Genomic DNA, 22,152 nt, shown 5'->3' on the forward strand with positions numbered 1-22,152 from the left:
ACCTAGATCTGTTGATCGGTTTGTAATTATATGAGAGTGCATTAGCAGTCTGATAGTCAAGGTGTATGCTTTACTTGTAGGAGCTTTAATAGGATTCTATCTAACAAAGAATATATCCAACTTGATTTGTTTGGTCCTATGAAAGTGGGTTGTGAGCCATTGTGACAATAGTGTCATGGAAAACTAATGGAGCTTGATAAGAAAACTTAGTTTAGAAAGTAAGGATTCATTCCATATCATTTCTTGAGATGTCAAGGTCACACTAATATTGAGCTTTAATGCTTTACCTATATATAGTTTGTTGTTTTCAGGAATACCAAATTACAATGTTAAGACCAACAAATAAGTAGACACTCCAGATAGGCTTTCTAAATAAGTAGATATCTAAGATAGACTTTCTATCATCAGGGTCTCTGGTCTGTGCTCAATCAATATCACAAAGAAGAAGAAACATTGAAAGATTTTCACTGTTGTGGGGATTTAATGAAATTTGTATTTTTTTTTTGCTGAATAACTTAAGCACTTATTTAATATTTAATTAAACTAAACTTTAAAATTTTATTCATTATTAGTTTTGCTTATTACAAGTTAGATTTACAATCCTCCCATCTTCACTAGCACCCTTACATATTTGAGTTTAATATCTATAGACCATTAATATAAGATTGTAAGATTTTCTTATATTATTAGTAAATTATCCACTATTTATGTGTTAATTATCATTAACACTTAAATAAAACTAATAATATATGGAGTAAAAAACTTAAAAATATATACATTTCTCACCATTTGATTGTCTTAAATAATACTTATCATTATTGGTAAGTATGATTTTTAAAAAGGATGGTATAAATATAAATATAAGAATACTCACATTGGTTCTTAAATTTTTTTTGTTCTACCAAATTAGTCAAAAAAAAAAAAAAAGTAAAAGATCAAACTAGTATTCAAACACCACGAATATAAGTTAAAATAATTTATATCAGTAGTTATAAAAGATATAAAAAGAATTAATTTGATCCATATTTAATATTTGTGAGGATCACTTTGAGTTTTCCAAATTTTCATTAACCAAATGGACATATGCAAAATATTTAAAGGACCAAATTGATATATTATCTAAATTTAAATTAGGGCCATATCATAACAAATGGGTAACCCATAACCATACCCAACCAAATCTCAAAAGTCCATAACAATTTTCTCCCAAAATAAAAACCATAGCGCGCGTAATAATAAGAAGTGGATAATGATAACTCTTCCTTCTCTTCTCTTCTTATATTCCACTCACCACTCTCACTGAAAAATCACCAACCTTACCTTCAAAATCCAAAACCCTAACCCTCCCAAAATGTTACCATACCCTAACTGCATCAATTCGCATCAACCCTTTCAGTTCCTTCTCTCGAACCAACCCACTCACTTTCTCTTCCCTGCCACGTTTCCTCGCGTTTCTGCTCATGGAAAATGCAGGTCCAGTTCTGTGTCGTTGTTGTTTTCTGTTAAGAATCGGAAGGGTAATGGTTTTGGTGTAAGAGGTTCTTTGCAGTCGCCGGAGGAGGTTTCGGATTCTGTAGGTGGCTCGGTTGGTTTGCCGCAGCCGTATTCGGTGAAGATTCCTGTTGGTGATAGACATGTATGGTTCAATTTTAATTTATTCTGTGTTGAAAGGTGTTTTAAATTGCAGTTAAGTTGCGAAAAAAATTGTGTGAAAATGTGGCCGAAAACTGCAACATTGCGTCTGCAACTGTGATTGTGGAGTGTAGTTTAAAAACTACTTTGGAAATTAGCTTCAAAATGAAATTTTAGTGCATGTTTGTTTAATCTAAAAAGGTGATTCGGACAAAAGTGGTTTTTTTAGAATGTGCAAAAATATGACATCTAAAATAAGAATTTTTGATTTTTTTACTTCCTTAAGTGTCAGAAGTATATATGTACTTAGGGTGGAATCCAAAGCTTGGTGTCTTGCTGTGCGTCTTGAATACTCTTTTCAAGTAGTCAATGATTATCACAGATAAGAGGGTGGATACACAGAACACTTTGGAGGTGTGGTCTCAGCTTTTCTAATAATTCTTGTCTGAAAAGCCACTCCACAGAATCATAGCCTTCTGGATATCATTTTTTAGAAGACACCCGGAGCATGTATTTTTTCCCCTTTGTATAGCTTAATGAGGTCCTGCCATATGAGGATCTTTTGTGCAATTGACCTGCCTTTTATGAACGCTCCTTGGTTTGCAAATTTGACATTACTTTTGCATTTCTTTTGCGAAAGTATCTCCATAGAGTAAAAGATGTGTATCCAGTACTTTTTGCATTTACATGTTAAGTTTTGTTTCTTTCTGCAGATTTTGGTTGAGACTGGTCAAATAGGAAGACAAGCAAGTGGTTCTGTCACAGTTACAGATGGAGAAACTGTAAGTTTCCTTATTTCATTCGTTGACTACTTTATCCATGACAGTGAACATTGTCCTTCGAGTCATGCACTTCAAAAATAGTTCTTTTGTGAAAAGAGCTTATGGAAATTTGTTTTATTTTAGGTTTAAAAATGTTGCGTGGTTTTCATTTTCGCAAAATAAAGTAATGCAACATTCTGCAAATAGATTTGTTTGTGCTCAATTTAGTAATGTTATGATTTTTTGGCCAAAGCAAGATAAGTTACTCATGTCATTGAGAAGTAGCTGTTTAGTAAGTGTTAAGGTCCAGATGCTAAATATTTGACTCATTGAATAAATTAATATCTTCTTCATAGTGAGATGGAGCTTGTTAATCTATGTCATAGGGATTCCACAAAGTTTTACATTCTTTGTTGACTGCCTGATACAATTTTCACCTTTTATCCAGGCTTAGGACATACTATATATAACATTAAGCACACACATACAAGAAAAACCATAGGCAAAACAATTAAGAAAAATTTAGAGATCAATGCTTTGTTAATGAACATGATTTATGATAGTGCATTATGGCATCGTTCAATACATGTAGCGGACCCCATCTAGTGGAATTAAGACGGGTTGTTGTTGTTGTTGTTGTTCATAGTAAGATGGAGAGTAAATTGGAAAGAATATATTATTATGATGTTGTTTGTACCTATCAAAATTCGACAATGATATATGATGCCTCGTGTAAATCGGTTTTTGCTCCCTTTGATACTTATTTTTAAGATTCTGTCTACTATAGATATTTATATATTAAATTGTTTTAGGATGGAAACAAAAGTAAATCATGCCTGAAAAACTTGGAATTTATTCTTTTGGAAATTTATGTAGTTATTTTCTTATTACAGATTGTGTACACTACTGTTTGTTTGGATGACGTTCCTAGCGAGCCAACTGATTTTTTCCCTCTTTCTGTGAATTATCAAGAACGTTTTTCAGCAGCTGGCCGCACTAGGTATGTGTTCTACAGATTTCCATTATTTTTTCTTTTCCTAATTTGATTTTACCCATTTGCATGAAATGATAGTTTTTTTGGGTATTTAATTATTGTGATTTCAGTGGAGGGTTTTTCAAACGAGAAGGAAAAACAAAGGATCATGAGGTACTACTTCACTGTCTAATAACTTTGGTGTTGCAAGAGCATTTTGTTGTCAAATCAAAATTAAACTTTCTCCTGAATGTCTATCTAAAACTAAGATTTTGATAATTTGTGACTAATATATGGAAAGATACATAACTCTTCTACAATATATTAAAACAGATATAAAAATTATTCTTGGTGGTTACTATTCAAGAGTTTCTGAGTTTGCTTTATAGTTCAACTGTCAGACATACTGAAAGATATGTAAGAAGTCAAGCAGTTTATGGAGGATGCTTGTCATTTATGCAAGAAGAGTCTTCTCACAATCCAAATAAGTCCCCGTTTAGCATGTGTTAAAGGTTGACATACATAGTTGGATTACTTTCTTAGTGTGAACTCATGGTCTGTAAGGCCAATTGGAGAACGGACATACTAGGATTTGGTAGTTAGAAAGTCTCTAAAGCATATTTAATCAGTTCAATTTTTATGAGTATCGGCTGCTTGCTATTATTTGCAATTTGCATGAACTTGGTAATGCCTTGTGTTTTTGGACAAAGGAAGAAATCTTATTCATATAAGTGTTCCCTGTCTGGGAAAATGTATTGTTTTGAACTGTTTTCCTTGTTTTTTTTGTCGTCTGTTGCTTGCAGGTTCTTATTTGTAGATTGATTGATAGGCCTCTGCGCCCTACTATGCCGAAGGGCTTCTACCATGAAACTCAAATATTGTCTTGGGTATGATCCTTATAATTTTCCCATCTTAAAACTTGATTGTTGATGTGTCTACTTCTGTTGGTCCTTTCCTAAGTTTTTTAGTTCACTAAATGTTGTAAGATAGCTATCCCACAAATGCAACATCTATGTAATTGTAGATTGTATGATAATTAAGCACATTATTATTTGTTGAGTTGAAAGAAAGCCCTTCAGATAATTTATTCTGAAATAATATTCAGTGTTTATTCTCTTTCACATTTAAACTGCTTTATAGATCTACAATGGTTCAATTTCGTTGAATAGGGATTGAACAATTGTTAAAAAGCATGGCAATAATTTTATGACCGCATTATAAGAAAAATATAACATTTAACAATCTGATCAATCAGAATCTCAGTTTGACTTAAATTTTTATTATATCTTTAACTATATGCTTTGTATGTTTTAGTATCATAAGTATCTTATTTATAGTGCTTGACACGATTCTTATTAATTAGGTATATTTGAGAGACAAAATATAATACTTAGCTAAAAATTTAGAGTATGGGGATTTATTTATTTTTTAAATCTATTTAAAAACTTGGTTATTATTTATTAAGTTAAAATTTTGCCCGACCATTGTTTACACTATTTTTAAATCAATAAGAAAAAGCAGAGAATTATTTTTGTCCCCCTTTAATTCTTGCCCAACTGTTGTTGTAGATAAACTATTTACCATAAGTTGCAGATAGTAATAAACTATTTAATAACCAATGGATTGTCTGGTGCTATGAATATACTAGTTTCTGTTGAAAATAACATAGCTGTAAGCCTCCTAGGCAGTAAGATATAACCAGGACCAACACCTTCTCCCAGGCAGTTAGATATGTCTGTTAACAACTTAAGCACATTTATTTCATTAATCTGATGTACTAACTTAAGCGACTGATGTCATGCTATTTTTTCATGTGTTAAAATGACTGTACTTTTCTTGTTATATTTTCACATGCTAACATCTTTTATAAACTTATGTTTCTAGGTTTTAAGTTATGATGGATTGCACTGCCCCGATTCCTTGGCTGTTACTGCTGCTGGTATAGCAGTGTAAGTTGGTCATTTTATTTTGCTGTCAAAGTGCCAATAGGCATTTTGTCCAGAAGCATGATGCTATGCACTATAAGTTTTGTTTACAAGAGAAAAATCATTGAAAATAGTTCAACAGTAGAAAGGATGATAAGAATATAATCTATAAAATGTTGAAAATAGATCTCATGCATGCTTCTCTCCGAGACACTACACACAGAGACATCTTAGTTAGGTCTATGGTATTTAGGCCACACATGATGCTATCTTACACATGCCCATGAGCATTTTTGCATTACCATAATCTTAATCATTTCATTTTCGCAGTGCACTTTCAGAAGTGCCAATGTCAAAAACAGTTGCTGGAGTTCGAGTCGGACTTGTAGGTGATAAGTATATAATAAACCCTACAACCGAGGAGATGGAGCACTCTGAGTTGGACCTCATGCTGGCTGGCACAGATAGTGCAATATTAATGATAGAGGTAAGGCATAACTGTTGTTTGTGAACAATATCATATTAGGAATATGCTTATACAACAGCTGTGGGTATGATAATCATTTGTAACTTGTCATTTGAAAGAAAATCATGCATGTTTAACTGCCTAATTTCTTGATAGAAAAGCTAAAGGATTTACAAGAAGCAAATTTTATTGACATTGAAGGTAATAAAGTATCAAAACCTGCAGACCACAGGGGTAACTACCTCTGTCTATTCCAAGCTGAGTAGGGATGGATATATCCTTGGACTTCCCTTTTGGGGTATCCTATGTTGATAGCTGATACCCTTTTGGTAGAAGTGGATCGTGGTTTAGAGAATTTCTGAGGTATTGAGAGGTGAAGTTAAGTAGTTGGTACCAATAGAAGAAACATGTACAACAGGACCATCACCCATGAAGATTTGGTCTGGACCAAATTGTTCAGTAGGTTTATGAACCAGTGTAGGATCAGATGTTAAGTGGTGAGTTGCTCCTGAGTCTGGGTACAACATTGCTCCTGAGTCTGTGGCTGTCATAGCAAATGGTCCATGATTATGAGAGAGATGTGGTGTGGGCCCAGCCGAAGAAGCTTGAGAAGACATATGAGAGTCATAATAAGGGAAATGATATTATACCAGTGAGCTACAGGAACTTTCTTTTCTAATCTAACCACCTCTCCTCACTTTCCAGAGGTGTGTACAATTAAACCTATACAGAGAAGTGCAGTTAACACCTGTACTAATTTTAATATCCTAATACAAAGTGATCTTTCTTTTCGGGTATAACCATGGAATTTAGGTTTGATCCTATGACCTCATGCAAACTACCCACACCCCTTACCACTAGCCCAATCATTTTCACTTCTCTAGAGACCTTTTTGACAATAAGGTTTGAAGGGTTTGGACCTTGGAAGAAGAAAAGAGTTCAAGATTCTGTGGAGTATTTGCCATTTCAAATCTGCATAGAGATTGGCATGCCATTGTCTGTTGTCTTTGATAATTCTTTCTTTGCTGCTTTCTTTGTAATTCTCTCTCCTTTATAGGTAGCTTTATGGTGGAGGGCATCTTATCCTCCTATCTTTCCAATCCTCTTCCTATGAATCTCTTTTTCCAGTAAAAAATGTTAACCAGTTTCCGAGGGGCCAACAAAGTGGCCATTTGGAGTTTGGATAGTTACTCTGCTAAACATCTCCAAAATTGGAGCATTAATGTTGAGGAAAGAGTACCCCTCGGTTTAGTGCTATGGAGTTGCTGAATACCCAAATGGAGCCTGTTTTTTAATTAGAAATTTAATTCGAGATTTACACTGGTATATGACTCTTAACTTTTGAAGCAAATGCATTTGTACAAACAAATGTGGGACTAAGTTCCACATAATAAAGATCAAATATCATAAGCATCTTAAGTAACATGCTATCCTTATCCACATCACTTTCATGCAATACCAGACAGTAAAACACTTTGTTGAGGCACTTGTCAGCAGGGAAAATATAGTCCAAAGTTTTCCTACTCTTAAATGCCTCATGTTTCAAAAACAAAGAAGTTTGTAATGGTATTAATATAAAAGGATAAGAGGAAGTTCTACATCATAAAGATCAAATATCATAAGCATCTAGTTAACATGTTGGTAATCCTTGTCAACGTCAAGTTCATGCAATGACAGTTATAAAACAGTTTGTTGATCCAGAACTGGTCATCTGGGAAAATAGGTGCCAAAATTTTCTACTGTTACAATGCTCAGTAATTTGGAAAGAACTGTTAAGATTTACTTTCAGCCATGTTAAAGGAAAGCTGTTGGAATTTGCAATGGTATTAAAAACAATGTGTGAACTCATATGTCAATCATGAAACCTTTAGGTTTGTACTCTCATACTGGCTGAACTGGTATAAATTTTCATTGCAGGGTTATGGCAATTTTCTTTCTGAAGAGAAGTTACTTCAAGCGGTAGAAGTTGGTCAGGTTGTTACCTTATTATGTAGACAAGCTTATTACTCATTAACACACTTTATGGATTTTCTTATGTTCCCTTAAAGTCACATGCGACCCTTAAAAGATGCTCACTTTGATTCGTAGAAGATGCGTTTATTTATGGCTGCTTAATACAGGGTGGGCAACTAGGCATAGAAAGAGACATCCCTGCAAAACTTTGATCTCTAGAAATATTTTTGTCCTCATTGATGTACCATTGTTATATTATTTTTTGCATTTGTTAATTAAAACACATTTTTTCAGTCTATATACATTCTTTATATTAATTAGGTTTTAATTAATATTTTTATTTGACTATTATGCCATTGTGTTTTTGAAATTTTCACTAAAAACAGTGATACAGCACAAGAGTAAGTCACTTGCCTGTCTTATGGAATTAATTTTAGTTATAGTGGGATTGTTATGCTTTAATTTGTACATTTCTCATTTCTGTCAAAAAAATTTAGGTTTATAAACAGCTCTGTACAGAAGCACCAATGCATAATCTTTTGCTTGTTGTCTAATTTCAGGATGCTGTGCGAGAAATCTGTAATGCAGTAGAAGCTTTGGTTAAGAAGTGTGGGAAACCAAAGATGTTTGATTCAATCAAGTTACCTCCTCCGGAGCTTTATACACATGTTGAGGTATGCTTTTTGCTTTACTATATCACTTCATGCTGTTTGTTTAATAATTTTTTTATTTGGCCCTGATTTGTGAATGTGTGTATGTGAGATGTTATTCTCTCCTGCCCAGTCCTATATTCCTTGAAATTCATGTCTTCTGTTCGACGAATGGTACTAAAACAGGAATAATACCATTTACTTTGCTAAGGATGTGGCTAAGACAATACAATTAAACTGCCAAAACATGCAATTGGTGTGAGCCTGTTGAAATTATAGCGTATAGGTTGGGAAGGAGGAGTAAAGAGCAAGGAACCTCTTGATTATATGAAGACTAATATTGATTTGATGTGTATAAAATAGAAAGCACTAGAACCTATCTATTCTAATAGGGTATAGATAGATCAAGTACCATTGTAGCAAGGAGGCCTTGAGTTTGAGGCGCTAAAAGGAGCACACCTCACTGAAGATTGGTGCCAATAATAAATACATAAAAAGTTAAATAACTTGTTACCCCTTATTGACACATCCTTTTATCCACTCTTTTATAACACTGGTCACTTAAAAAAAGGTCGATCTAGTGCACGAGGTTCCCAACGAGTAGAGTCCTGGGGGGGTAGATGTCTGCAACTTCATTCTCACAAACAAAAAGGTTTTTTTTCCAGGATTTGAACTCATGACCTCCAAGTTATAAGTCAAACCACCTTACCATTGCGTTGAGCCCTCAACACTGGCATTTATAAATTTGAAAGTAAAAAAGAAAAGTATTTTACCATTTTAATCTTAAGAAATGTTATGTATTAATTAATAAAGAAACTCTCTAACTCAAAATTTTTTAGAATTTTGTTCAGTATTAAATCTGTTATAAAACATGCAGGTTGTGAGAAGAACTTGACAGAAAACATATAGAATATAAAAATATTTAGAATAAACTAAATAAAGCTGTTGAAGTGTTTTATGTGACAATATTTTAAAGAAATGAAATCTGTGCCACAACTAAACACTGAGCATGCGACAAAGTAAACATAATCAATTCCCCAAAATATACCTTGCTCCATATGATTTTACTGAATACATGATTTTTGATTGAGCACAATTGTGTCGATTGATACATGTAACTTACTCTGATCCCACATGGTGTGATAAGGCTTGGTTGCTGTAGTACGTTTCTGAATTAGATCTGTATGTACACACATTTTTGGAGAAAGAGCTGTATGAGGCATATGCATATGCAACATGTCATTTTTATTAGATTTACTTATAATTAGAGGGGTAGTTTATTACAAAAATCAGTTTTCATTTTGAACATGGAGTGCTAAGCTGACTTATAATTGGTGGGATTTCTTTGGTGGTCATGCATAGAGTCAGTCAAGCTTTGCTTTGTTGATGTGTTTTTTTTGTTTTTATAAGAAGGATTGCTTCTCTTCTGCTCTTGTGTTCCTTTCCTTTTTGACTCCCATTAAAGTTTTTATTTTATAATAGGACCTGAAGGCACATGTTATATGAGGTTAATATGCATATTAACTTGATTAAATATTTTATTAAACACTGACGACATTTTTGAAGAGTTTTGAGTTTTTATTGACTATGGTTATTATGGTAGAAACTGATGTGAGTGCTAATATGCAGGAAATTGCTGGTGATGAGTTGGTTAAAGCTCTTCAAATTAGAAACAAAATACCAAGAAGGAAAGCCCTTTCATTATTAGAAGAAAAGGTTCTGGAGATACTTACAGAAAATGGGGTTGTAACCAATGATGCTGTACCAAGGAGTAATGCTGAAACGATTGCGGAGATTCTTGAGGTGGAAGACGAAGATGAGGAAGTAATTGTGGATGGTGAAGTTGACGAAGGTGATGTTCACATAAAGCCAACTCCACCCAAACCAACCCCTTTAGTAAGTACCACTCTTATACTTCAAAGTTTTTTCCTCTAGTTTATTTTATCATTATTGAATAATAAGTATAGAAAGTTCAAAGCCCTGATAAACAAACTGTTGGAAGCCCTGATACCGTTGGAAGCCCCAGTAAGGAGAGTAAATTAAATACAGGTTAGTCCAATTTCTAGTGGCCAAAGGATGCCAAGAAAAACTATAGGCAAAATAGTTGGGAATGGTTTAGAAATCAATGTCAAGTACCCTTTCTCTCATTAAGAACAAATCTAGTTCTATGGGAGTCTTTTGTAGATATTATGCATATCATATCATATTGTATCATATGAAGTAAATAGGTTAGAATCTTCTGTATTGCCTTTGTAATTATTAGAATAAGCCTATATTGGAGCCTTCACTGTATAGTCGAACCAAATATTTCATCATATGTTTCTTTTCTCTCGTTTCAAAACAGAGTTGTTTATACTTCGCTTTTTTTGGTTGACAAAAATGTTTATACTTGACTTTCTTTCTCAGTGCTTTAGACTTCTTGATTGATTTACAGATATTGATGCCCTGCCTTACCTTTTAACACATTTCTATTGTTTTCTCTTACAGTTTTCTGAGGTAGACGTGAAGTTAGTATTTAAAGATGTTACGTCCAAGTTTTTGAGGAAACGCATAGTACAGGTATGATCCCTTGTTATAAAATAAATACTATCCAAACATCATGATATAAATGTGTTTTATTTTCTCTGTGACTTCTGTCAAATTGTCTGAGAGTAATCTTATAACTGATTGAAAAACATCTATGTTCCATCCAAACGGAACATAATGTTCCACCCAAATGGAACATAATGTTCCACCCAAACAGAACATAATGTTCCCACCCAAACGGAACATAATGTTCCATCCAAAGAATCTTCAGGAAGTCACTATCTCAGCAGCTATTGGATCTTAAAGTTAGTTTTTTTAATAAAAGAAATATTATAAGAGAAGATAACAGTACAAAGGGTAAGGTATTCTCACAAACAAAACAAAAAGAAAAACCAAAACCCGTGACAAAGCCTATTTAGGGATCATCTCCCTTTGCATGCTAGTAAAAATGTGCCTCTGAAAAGCTTTACATACCAAGGCATGCCCCTAGCAAATGAAGTCTAGGGTTAAAAGGGGAGTCGTTCAATATTCTACCGCCTTTTTCAACCATATAAAACAAAGAACAACATTGCCCACTGAATTGTTTTTGCCTTTTTGTCAGAGCCAAGATGTCAGAATTTTTTAGGAGAAATTGAGGCAAATTCATAGGCCAGATCCAAGACTGCAGATATTAAACAATCCATTTCAAAGAGTAGTAGTCGCTGAAAAACTAAAAATGAGATGAGGCTTGGGTTCTGAAACTGAAGCACACATTATATACATAACAGGAGACAAAACCGTATTAGGTCTGCATTCTTGGAACATGTCATTAGTGTTTTAGTGTTATAAGAACAATCGTACAAGTAATGCTTGGACCTTTCAGTGAGCTTTGGACTTTCAGATGGGTTTATCCATCTTTATTATAAGTGTAAGTCAAGAGCTGAAATAATGATTTATAGGTGAAAACTTATGAGGGTTCAAGAGTCCATGTTTTTCAATTAGGAACCAAAGAAAGATGAGTAAAAATCATAATTGAATTTAAACCTCTCTATCATGTCAGTTTCTGAAAAAATGAAGGTTCCAAGAGACAACTGTAATTCAAACTTTTTCTTCACCTGAAAAACGTTATAGAACCATTAATGTTCCTTTTAATTGCTACTCTTATGCTTGACAAAAAGGACATGCCTATTTTTGTATAATTTATGATGAGAATTTAGAAGTTTGAGTAAATTTGCAAGGTTCGATAGGCTGCACTTGTTCTAAGTTTTTTCATTATGGGTTACCAAACGTTGTGGATCCATGTTTGTTGATATCTCTTCTGTGCATGTTACAGGGGGGGAAAAGGAGCGATGGACGAACACCAAGTGAGATACGTCCAATTAACTCAAGATGTGGCCTATTACCTAGAGCACATGGAAGTGCTCTTTTTACTAGAGGCGAGACACAGGTTTGTGGCAACTTTAATTATGTTCTCATGATATGTAATGATGTCTTTATATGCCTGTACTGTCACATAAAAATTAACCCTTTTTATTAGTTTTATCAGAAGGGAGAAAAATGATTAAAAATATAAAGGGAAAATATATATAAGGGTTTTTTTTGGCGCACGGAATTGGTCATGGAATTTGGCCTTGGAATTGGAATTATGACGTTTGAAGGTGCAGTTGGGTATGTAATTCCATGGATTGGGCCTTGGAAGTGGAATTCTTATGTTTGGAAGTGCACTTGGAATTGGAGTCACAATTCTATGAACCAATTCCATGGAATTACATTATAACTAAACTTGCCCAAACTCGACTACTAACTCTAAGCCTCTGTATTACAATTCCAAGTTTAGAGTTTGTACTGCCATCCCCAAACTAAAAACAAGATAATAAAGGTTGCTCTCCTTCTCTGTTCAATGTGTTCTCAACTGTAGGCCTTATCTTCCTCTCTTCTCCGGCTATCCTCTTTTACGTGGGTTCCAGTAGAAAAACCCCATAAGTACTTCTCCAACATCACCCATGAACGTTTTGTGAGTTTTAATGACCAACTCTCACTGTGTTACAAACACACAAACAGGATGGTGGACAACCAGTGGCAGCAACGGAGCTCAACTGCCGGTGGAGCTCAATTGGCCGGGGTTGCATTCATGCACTCAATTGTTCCTCACCACTGTTGTAACAGATAAAAAGCGCTTTGCTTCTCCATCAGGAGTGCTAGACTTTTTAAGAAGCTTCTACTAGTAAAAATATGACTTTTCTGTCTGACTTCTTAAAAAGAGAATATATTTCTCCACCATTAATCTTGTTTCTGATCAGAACTCAGAAGCCCTGCATATTGCCACCCCCCCTTGGCAATTTGGTTATGTTCATCTCATTATTGCTGCAAACCACTAATAGTTTAATATTTTTTATATTATTCAGAGTTTGTCTTTTAATGCTTCTCTGGTGATATCTGTATCTGCATCTTAAATTGAGTGGTAAGTGACTGCAACCGCAGAAACTATTTCTGACTTGTTCTGATTTGTCTGTTTGGCAGTCACTAGCAGTTGCTACACTTGGAGATAAGCAAATGGCACAAAGAATAGACAATCTTATAGGTGTTGATGATTTCAAAAAGTTTTATCTTCAGGTCTCTCTAGAACTTGACTTCTTTTATCATCTCTTATATTTGCATGCTTGTCATCTACTGTGTGCTATGTTTGGAAAACCCAACTGGACTGGCTGGCTCCACTCGTGACCCGATTGTTTGTCAAGTTTAGTTCATGATTAGAACTGGATATGCCAATAACCAAGATAAAAGTACACTGATCTGCCATTCCACAAGTCCAATCAGTTGTTGATTACATGACACTGGCAGCATCAAATACTCAATTTCACCTTCAAAATCAAAGCCTAGGGGAGCTGGGTGAGTAATTGAACCTGGTCCCTTTTAGTTAAGTGGAGACAGCAACTACTTTTATCATAAAAATAAAATAAAAAATGGACAGCGGCAACTACCTAGCTAGAGGAGAAAAGTACAATGGGAGGATAAGAAATCCTCAGGAACTAACGGAAAAACTAAGCCAAAAATAGAAAGAGATGCCCAAAAAGAAACTAAGAACCAAAACCATGCAATAAATCATGCCAGTCTCTTTGCAAATCAGATCACCACAAAAGGCTAGGAAAACTACTGTATCCTAAATCAAGTCAATAGACATCCAATGCCCTGAATAAATTCTAGCATTGCTTTCCAACCACCTGCGTCATAGAACCACAAAGCGAGCACAATGCCATAGCATTTTAGCTTCCTTACTCGAGCGAAACACCCTAAACCTGGTGCTCAAGATCTGTAGATCCACGGGGCACACCCACTGTTCACTAAAGACACCAAATAAGGTATTCCGGAGAAGGGTAGCCTTTGAACTAAGCAATAACAAATCAGAACTAATTTCAAAACTAGATCTGAATAATACCAAAAAGTTAGGAGATAAAGCAGTTAGAGGTCTCAGATTTTAAGCAAGTCATTTGTGTTAATCCCATTAAGCACATCTGTCCAAACAAAGGATTTGACTTTATGGGGAGCAATACATTTACAGATGGGCTTATTCAAAAGGAAAGAAATCTTGTTAGGGGTAGATGTAATAAACTGGAAATAAGATTTGCAGGAACACATGCTTGAAGACTCGAGACCATATCCTCTTATCCTGATTAAAGAAAGATGAAACTTCCTCAAATAGTGAAAGTTCTAGGAAGAAGTAAGGAAATGAACAATGAAACTGTCATGCAAAGAAGCAAGATATCAGAGCCTAGGAAATGCAAGAGCTTGAAGGACATTACCCGCACAAGGATCCTCCCAAAATTAAACCCTAGAATTTTTGCCCACACTAATGTTAACATGATATTTGAAGGAACTGTAGCCCTGTAAGATGAATTTTCAAGAGCTAGCATGAGTAACATTAACTGTTGAGTTAGCATCCCACCTGTAAGAGTGCAAACCATCCTTACTGCAGACCATTTAGCCACCAGAGTGGTGTTCAAAGAAATCAGATTACCAGGACGAGACCTCCTTCCTTTCTAGGTTTACAACAAGCCTACTAATTTTCTGGATTATCTCTTGAAGTCCCATTAATCCCCATCCAAAAAAAAACTGAATTTTTTCTCTATTCTTTGAGCAAAAGAGCAAATAACATGGGGATATGAATGAAGGAGAGAAGGAGGGATAGAACAAAGGAAAGCTAGACAAACAAGAATGAATAAAAGTCATTCCTCCTCCAAAAGAAAAGACAATATTATGTTGATTGGTTTAATGCATAACTTGCTCGGTATATCTGCCATGATTCTCTTTTTCCATTTATATTTTTGTGATTGTGCATACGGGCTTCTGGATCTAGTGTTATATTTTGTTTGTTTAGTTTTCAGAATGCAAGTTGTTGTGACTAACTCCATAAAATTTGCAGTATTCATTTCCTCCTTCATGTGTTGGGGAAGTTGGGCGAATTGGTGCACCGGGTAGAAGAGAAGTTGGTCATGGAATGCTTGCTGAGAGATCCCTTGAACCAATTTTGCCTTCTGACGATGATTTCCCCTACACTATACGTGTTGAGAGTACTATCACAGAAAGCAATGGCTCTTCAAGGTGAGAGTGGCTTACTGATAACATATAGAAGTTAGAGAGATAAGATGGAATTACTTGCATGGTATGACATTGAGTTCATCACTATATACTAAATGATGCAATTTAAAAGGCTAAGGATGTGGGGAGACGAGGTCCTATGAAAGCCAAATACATTTAACATGTGTCACTGAGACACTTTAATTTGCATGTGTTTATTCTAACATGTATACATCAGAAATCTAGATGCCCATCACTTTTTTCAGTTGATTTACTATTTTGGCAGTTTAAATTGGATTTGATATCTCAACTTTTATTTCCCTTGTTTGTAGTTTTACACAATACGCTATTGTAGTTCTCTTTTCTTTAATATCTTTGCTTCCAGACTTGTTAAATATAGAGCAAAGTTCCCCTCCTTTAATATCAAAATTTTATTCTTTTCTAGCATGGCTTCTGTTTGTGGAGGTTGCTTAGCTTTGCAAGATGCTGGTGTTCCTATTAAGTGCTCTATTGCTGGAATTGCAATGGGTATGGTACTGGACACAAAGGAATTTGGTGGAGATGGGACTCCGCTTATTCTTTCTGACATAACTGGCTCTGAAGATGCATCTGGAGATATGGATTTTAAGGTTTTATTTTACTGACCTACTCTCCACTTATTGGAGTTCAGTTGGGTTTTGCATGTATTTTCATTTCTGCTTCATTCATTTTTAACCAACATTATATTGATATCATAATGTTCAAAATGTTGTTTTGACCAAGGTTGCTGGAAATGAAGATGGCATAACTGCATTTCAGATGGACATTAAGGTGAAATAATATGAACATTTAATGTTAATATGAATTTTCTTGATATACACTGAAATTGTAAGAATTTTTTACATTGTCTGTTCATATGTTAACTATTATTGACTCTTAAATAATTGTAGTACAAATGAATAGTGGATGATGTGTTGATAGCATAAAAAACTTATGCTGTCAGTGTATAGATATTAAATTCTACTTTATTCGTTTTTTATTTCAAATTATTAAATAAATTAAATGAACTAAAATCTATAATTTATATGATACTGTTCTCTAGTAGCTGTTAATATATCAATGTTACAGGTGGGAGGAATTACTTTGCCCATCATGAGAGAGGCGCTCGTACAAGCAAGAAATGGAAGGAAGCAGATTCTTGGTAAAGTTAAAAGTTAAATTAAAACAAAACTTAGATGGCTTTAGGGGGGTATGATGAGGACCTTGGGAGAACCACACCACAAAGCTAGTTATTGTAGTTGGAGAGCCCAAGTAGCATAAACCCCACATTAGAATCCTATACTTCCAATGTGGGACTGGCTGGGCTGGATCTTAACATCCCACCACACCCTGCAGTCCCGGCGCCCACCTGGGCTGGCTGTGCACTAGCTCTTAGACTAGCACTGAGTGAATACTGCAATGTCCGTGTTTCATCATGCACACCACTCATCTGCAGCCTAGGGTCATGGTGAAAGCTTTGACACCAATTTCCTGTTTCTTATTTCTAATTCTTCTCCACTAAATTATTTCTTAAAAGTTCAAATGTTCTTTTTAGAAGGTCAAACTAAGTTGTGAAGTCTAAAATTAATTATCTTTGTCTTCTGTTCCACCCTTTGTTTTCCTAATTTAGGAGAAATGATGAATTGTTCACCTCCTCCAGCAAAAAGACTTTCTAAGCACGCACCCCTGATTTACATTATGAAGGTTTGTTCATTACTTTCCTTTATATAACAGTCAACCGTTCTATGATCTCTTCCTAAAATTATTGTTTGCTGCATACAACTCACATCCATGTTTTTTATAGGTCAAACCCGAGAGGATAAATCTTATAATTGGTTCTGGTGGGAAAAAAGTGAGGAGCATTATTGAGGAATGTGGAGTAGAGGCTATTGATACAGATGATAATGGCAATGTACGAGAACAATAAGCTTAAATGTAGTAATAGAGTTACTTTTCTACAATGACTAACTCTACTGTGGCTTTTGCAGGTGAAAATATTTGCAAAAGATTTGGCCAGTTTAGAGAGATCTAAAGCTATTATAACTAATTTGACGATGGTTCCGTCTATTGGTGATATATATAGGTAATTGGGTAACCCCTTGTTTTTATGCTTATGTTGATCTGTTGCTTAACATTAACTCAATGAAAATTTTCAAATCATAAAAGGTATGAAACTCTTGAAATAAAAATTCAGAAGTATTGATCTAGCTTTTCTTGTTTCTACCTCCGTGGCCTAATACTGGCGTATGTTTTTTATAAAATTATGGAATATAGCATGTTGATTCATTGATTATTATTTACTTTTCTTTGTATTAAAAAACTTCTTTATAAAAGAATATTCCTCTTGTTTTCTTTTTCACGAACGTTCTATTTTTTTTGCAAAAGAAAACCATTCACAAAAAGTTATTCTGCTTTCTGTGTTTCAGGAATTGTGAAATCAAATCAATTACTCCATATGGAGCTTTTGTAGAGATAGCACCTGGACGAGAGGTACATACTTCCACCTAGTTGCCAAAATCATAAAATTAGATAATTTGACACATATACTATTAGATTGCTAAGTATATAATTGAAGTTTGTATTTTTTTTGCTAAGCAAGTTTGGATTTTCTTATAATTTTGTATCTTTGCCAGTTATGATTCCTGTATCTAAAATATTTTAGTATTGATGATACTTGCTATTGTTTATTGTTACTCAGATTATAATTTTGTATGTATTTCATTTCACTTTGTAAGAAGACAAGTTCTGAAAGAAAAATATTTTGCTTTGTTCCTATATAAATCTTTGAAATAAAAAAAATAATGCTTCTATAGAATGGTGGGCCAAACACTGTAATTATTTTTTACATTTCTTCTCATTTTATGTAGGGACTTTGTCATATCAGTGAACTGAGTTCGGGTTGGCTAGCCAAGGCAGAAGATGCAAGTATTTTATTTTGATTCATTTTTTCTAAAGAAAGTTATCATTATATGCAAGTATTGGTGGGATAATAATTGAGTTGTATTCCTCCAGGCTTTCAATGTTGGAGACCGTATTGATGTAAAGCTTATGGAGGTATGTTATTTCTTCAATTTGATGTCTGAGGTCTTTTTTTAACTTGAGTTATATCATGTTCACACTTAAATGTTTTTCTAAGTAAGAACACAATACCCTAGTGCTGGTCAACCAATTACTAGTGAGACTTGTGTTTTGATTCCTTACTGTTAAGAATATAAAGGCTATTACTTTCTTTATGAAATTTTAGTATTTGTATAATCAATTGAGTAGGGCTGTGTTAGTAAGAGTACCACTTGAGAGTAATGAGTAAGGAGCTGTCATCCTCTCTTACTTCTGCTCTGTTTTCTATTTTTTTCTCTGCCTGAAACCCTAATTTTTCTCAATGCTCACACCAAACAAGTGGTGTCAATGCCACAGATTTTTTTACCAAATTTACATTAATCAAGCAAATGTTATTCTGATATAAGTGGCTAATGAAATAATTTTACAGTAACTATTCAAATTAACCATTTACTAATTGAATTAACTACTTCCATTTGTGTTAGCAACTTATATTAAATGGTTAAAATGTATTCCAGAATGATTTGTACATAATATTAATTATAGCATGTGATTGTTTGCATAAAATCTCCCATACCATGAGTATATTAGAAGCTGCTACAAATAAAAGTTAATGATATGGACCATATTTGTATAGAGAACAACCATATTAGTTATTAATAAACACAGTATTTTGGTTACACTGACCGATGAGAAGTTTAAGTTCCCATTTGTGATACAAGAAATAGAAACACAACGATACAACTTGCAAGTTTGGAGGTGATTCATCCTTGATTTATTGTTTATGGCAAGCATTTCTATTTTTTCCGCAGAATTATATTTCATTCAGTAGATGTTAGCTTGGTGTGAATTTCTTACTAATAAGTTAATTTTGTAATGAACATTGAATTTTGGATGTTATTTATGTGAATCCTTACATTATTTTTTGCCTTTATTGTCTGTCTTACCGTGTCCTTTTCTATCCTCGATTACACCCCATCCCCTCTTCTCTTCTCCTTTGAGGAGAAAGAGCAGTAATTGTATTTCTTTAGGAGCTGGGAGAGAAACACAAGTTCAGTTCTTTAGCTAAGAGCAAAAAATATTTTCACAAAAGTTTATTTTATTTGCTTTATGTCAGAACTTGCTTTTTGTTATCCCCAAGATATTCATCCTGCAATACCATATTTTTCTTCCATCTTTCCTTTCACATATTCTGAAGTGGGAATGAAACTCCACCACAGCTTTTTTTATAGCTGTTGGTTCTTTACCCTGATCATAATTTGTTTTTCTTGGCTGAGATTGGCAAAATTGCATTCAGTCAAGTTAACCACCTATTGCTCACATGGATTAGCTCTGTATTCATGTGCTTCATTGTGAAGTATGAACTTTCTAAAAGATCATGTCTGAAGAAGGATCAGCGTTCTTTGTTTCACAATATTTTGCTTTATCATATTGCATTACACACAATCTCTAATGGTTTTAGGCATGTTTTTCAGATAAATGATAGGGGACAGCTGCGCCTTAGCCACCGAGCTCTACTTCCTGCTGCAGATCTAGAGAATTCAAGTGTTGAACAGCCTGCTGGTAAACTCACTGATGATACTGCAGCTTCACAGAAATCATATGATAAGGGTTTATCGAAGAAGGACACAACATCATCTAAACGGAGATCAGAGGACGATTCTGTAATTCCATCCAAAAAATTTATCAGGAAATTAGTCAGTTCTTCCCAGGATAAGCCTTTCACTAACAAAGACAAGATAAAGAAGAGTAGCAATAAAGCCGTTGGCAGCGTCTCTGGCAAAGATGAAAGTAGTTGGGTTAGCGGAGAGCCACAAAATTGATCCAAAAGTTTTGAAGGAAAACAGAGAATAGTGATGCTTACGAGTAAAAATTTGTTTTCATGTATGCACAGACAAGCTGAGGTTGCAAGATCTTGCAAACTAACAAATGAATGGTATGAGCAACTTATATATTTCTCTGCTAATTTGTTGTTGATATAGCTATGTGAAAATATCCAAACTCTCAAGTCTCATAGCTGAACTTCTTTTTTTGATAGTGGAACTTTTTGTATGACCTTATAAACACGAATTAAGAGAAACAGGTTTTGGTGGCATGTTTGCTGATAAGAGTTATTTACTTGCTCACTCTTGATACAGATCTCTGACAAACAATGGAAATTTTTCGTCACACCATGTTGCCAAGCTGTGAATATGAACCTGTGACTCTTACTAGGGCTGTCAACTGTGCTAAAAGAGGAAAGGCGATAGAGCTTAATTACTCTTCAATGTTCCTTTGTATAATCTAAGTCCATGGAATGCTTCTGTAACATCAATCTATGTAAGCTTTATAGTTAAGTTATTATCTTGTATGATTCACTTCTGTGATAGCTCCTGTTTTGGAAGTATCAAATGAGAATCATTGTGCAACAGAAGGGAGAGTGGAGAAGTACTGTTGTATAACGCCTATTTGATCAGTTTTTTATTTCTTTGGCAATTGAAATTTTGATACTCCAAATTGGAAGTTATGCCCATTAATCTCGTTTTACTGATATTGCTATTGCTATAATGTGACATTAATAAACCACCTTTTATTACCTTCTTTTGTTACGACCATGAAAATATAAACCTCGGCCTATGGCTAGGGGCATAATGAGGTCAGGCTTAATCCAAGAGTAAATAAGTCAAGTTTCTTGCATGTAGGAATATATAGAACTCATAGTAGTTAAAATCGCCATCTGTCCTGAAGGATTGTAAGCTTTTATGACTCTGTTGTTGATTGTGAGGCATAATGTTGCTGAAAAACAATGTTGTGTCGCTTTTGGGATTGCTGTGGAAAATTTCAAGATGGTGAAATTGTTACTGTTCTTTAGTTCCTCTTACATGTTTTTTCTTCACTGAGTTACAACCATAGATGACGTTCTTCATGATCTGTGAGACTGTGACTCTTCCCACACTTGTAACTATTTGTTGTAGGTTGAAGAAGAGGTAACGTGGAGATAACATATTGTCTTATACTTCTTCAAACTCTTATCTAATGAATAAAAAATAATTTTAAATTGATTTTTTTTGTCTGTTCCAATTTCACAACACTTTGGTCCGTGAGTGTTGCTCTTTTTTAATGCTAGTTTAAAATATCCTTAAAAAATGTTTAGCTAATATTAAATTTATTGATTCATTTAAGTAATATAGGTACAATATTTATGTGCCTAAATTTTTGTATTATTATATAAATACTAACATGGACAAACACTTTGTACTTCCTGGTCTACATTGTATTGTATTAAGTGTTTAACTTTTATATATTTCATTTTGGAGAATTATAATGTACTTTTTATGTTTGGTAAACTCTATATTTTTTTATTATAATGTTCAATTTATGGTGAGGAAGGTGATTAATGTGTCGGTGATTATATGATTTTGTAGAAATTAAATAATGTGAAGGGCAAAATAGGAAAGTGTAAATTACATTATGGTTATAGTTATATCATATTTTGCTTTTATATATAGTATAGATAAATGAAAAAACTTACCAATATATCATGTTAACATCATCATTTTTTAGACTAAAAAACTCATTACCTTTATGTATATGTTTATGTTTAATTTTTCTAATGATCGGTAGGATCTTATAATTTGTGTTACGGTCGCACATTTTA

General features: G+C 34.1%; 1 protein-coding gene across 1 annotated transcript; it reads left to right on the top strand.

Moving 5' to 3' along the window:
* Positions 1–1,250: 1,250 nt before the first annotated feature.
* Positions 1,251–21,031, top strand: LOC109340019 (probable polyribonucleotide nucleotidyltransferase 1, chloroplastic). The gene is made up of 25 exons (XM_019577578.1): positions 1,251–1,636; positions 2,346–2,414; positions 3,287–3,393; positions 3,498–3,540; positions 4,170–4,253; positions 5,251–5,315; positions 5,622–5,778; positions 7,675–7,731; positions 8,271–8,384; positions 9,990–10,256; positions 10,848–10,919; positions 12,199–12,312; positions 13,386–13,478; positions 15,286–15,464; positions 15,886–16,069; positions 16,203–16,250; positions 16,548–16,620; positions 17,089–17,162; positions 17,263–17,370; positions 17,447–17,541; positions 17,885–17,948; positions 18,326–18,379; positions 18,471–18,512; positions 19,991–20,451; positions 20,654–21,031. Exons 1-24 carry the CDS (start codon positions 1,352–1,354, stop codon positions 20,336–20,338), a joined length of 2,796 nt encoding a protein of 931 aa, XP_019433123.1. The 5' UTR covers positions 1,251–1,351; the 3' UTR covers positions 20,339–20,451; positions 20,654–21,031.
* Positions 21,032–22,152: the final 1,121 nt, after the last annotated feature.

The sequence above is a fragment of the Lupinus angustifolius genome, unplaced genomic scaffold (genome assembly GCF_001865875.1).
Source record: "Lupinus angustifolius cultivar Tanjil unplaced genomic scaffold, LupAngTanjil_v1.0 Scaffold_126_8, whole genome shotgun sequence".
NCBI classification, from domain to species: domain Eukaryota; kingdom Viridiplantae; phylum Streptophyta; class Magnoliopsida; order Fabales; family Fabaceae; genus Lupinus; species Lupinus angustifolius.

Bases quoted from the DNA above. Each gene is read 5' to 3' on its own strand.
- LOC109340019 (XM_019577578.1), top strand. From the start codon at position 1,352: ATGTTACCATACCCTAACTGCATCAATTCGCATCAACCCTTTCAGTTC. The intron at 3,541-4,169 runs GTACTACTTCAC...TGTTGCTTGCAG, and splicing joins GAAAAACAAAGGATCATGAG to GTTCTTATTTGTAGATTGAT. The intron at 18,380-18,470 runs GCAAGTATTTTA...GTATTCCTCCAG, and splicing joins GGCTAGCCAAGGCAGAAGAT to GCTTTCAATGTTGGAGACCG.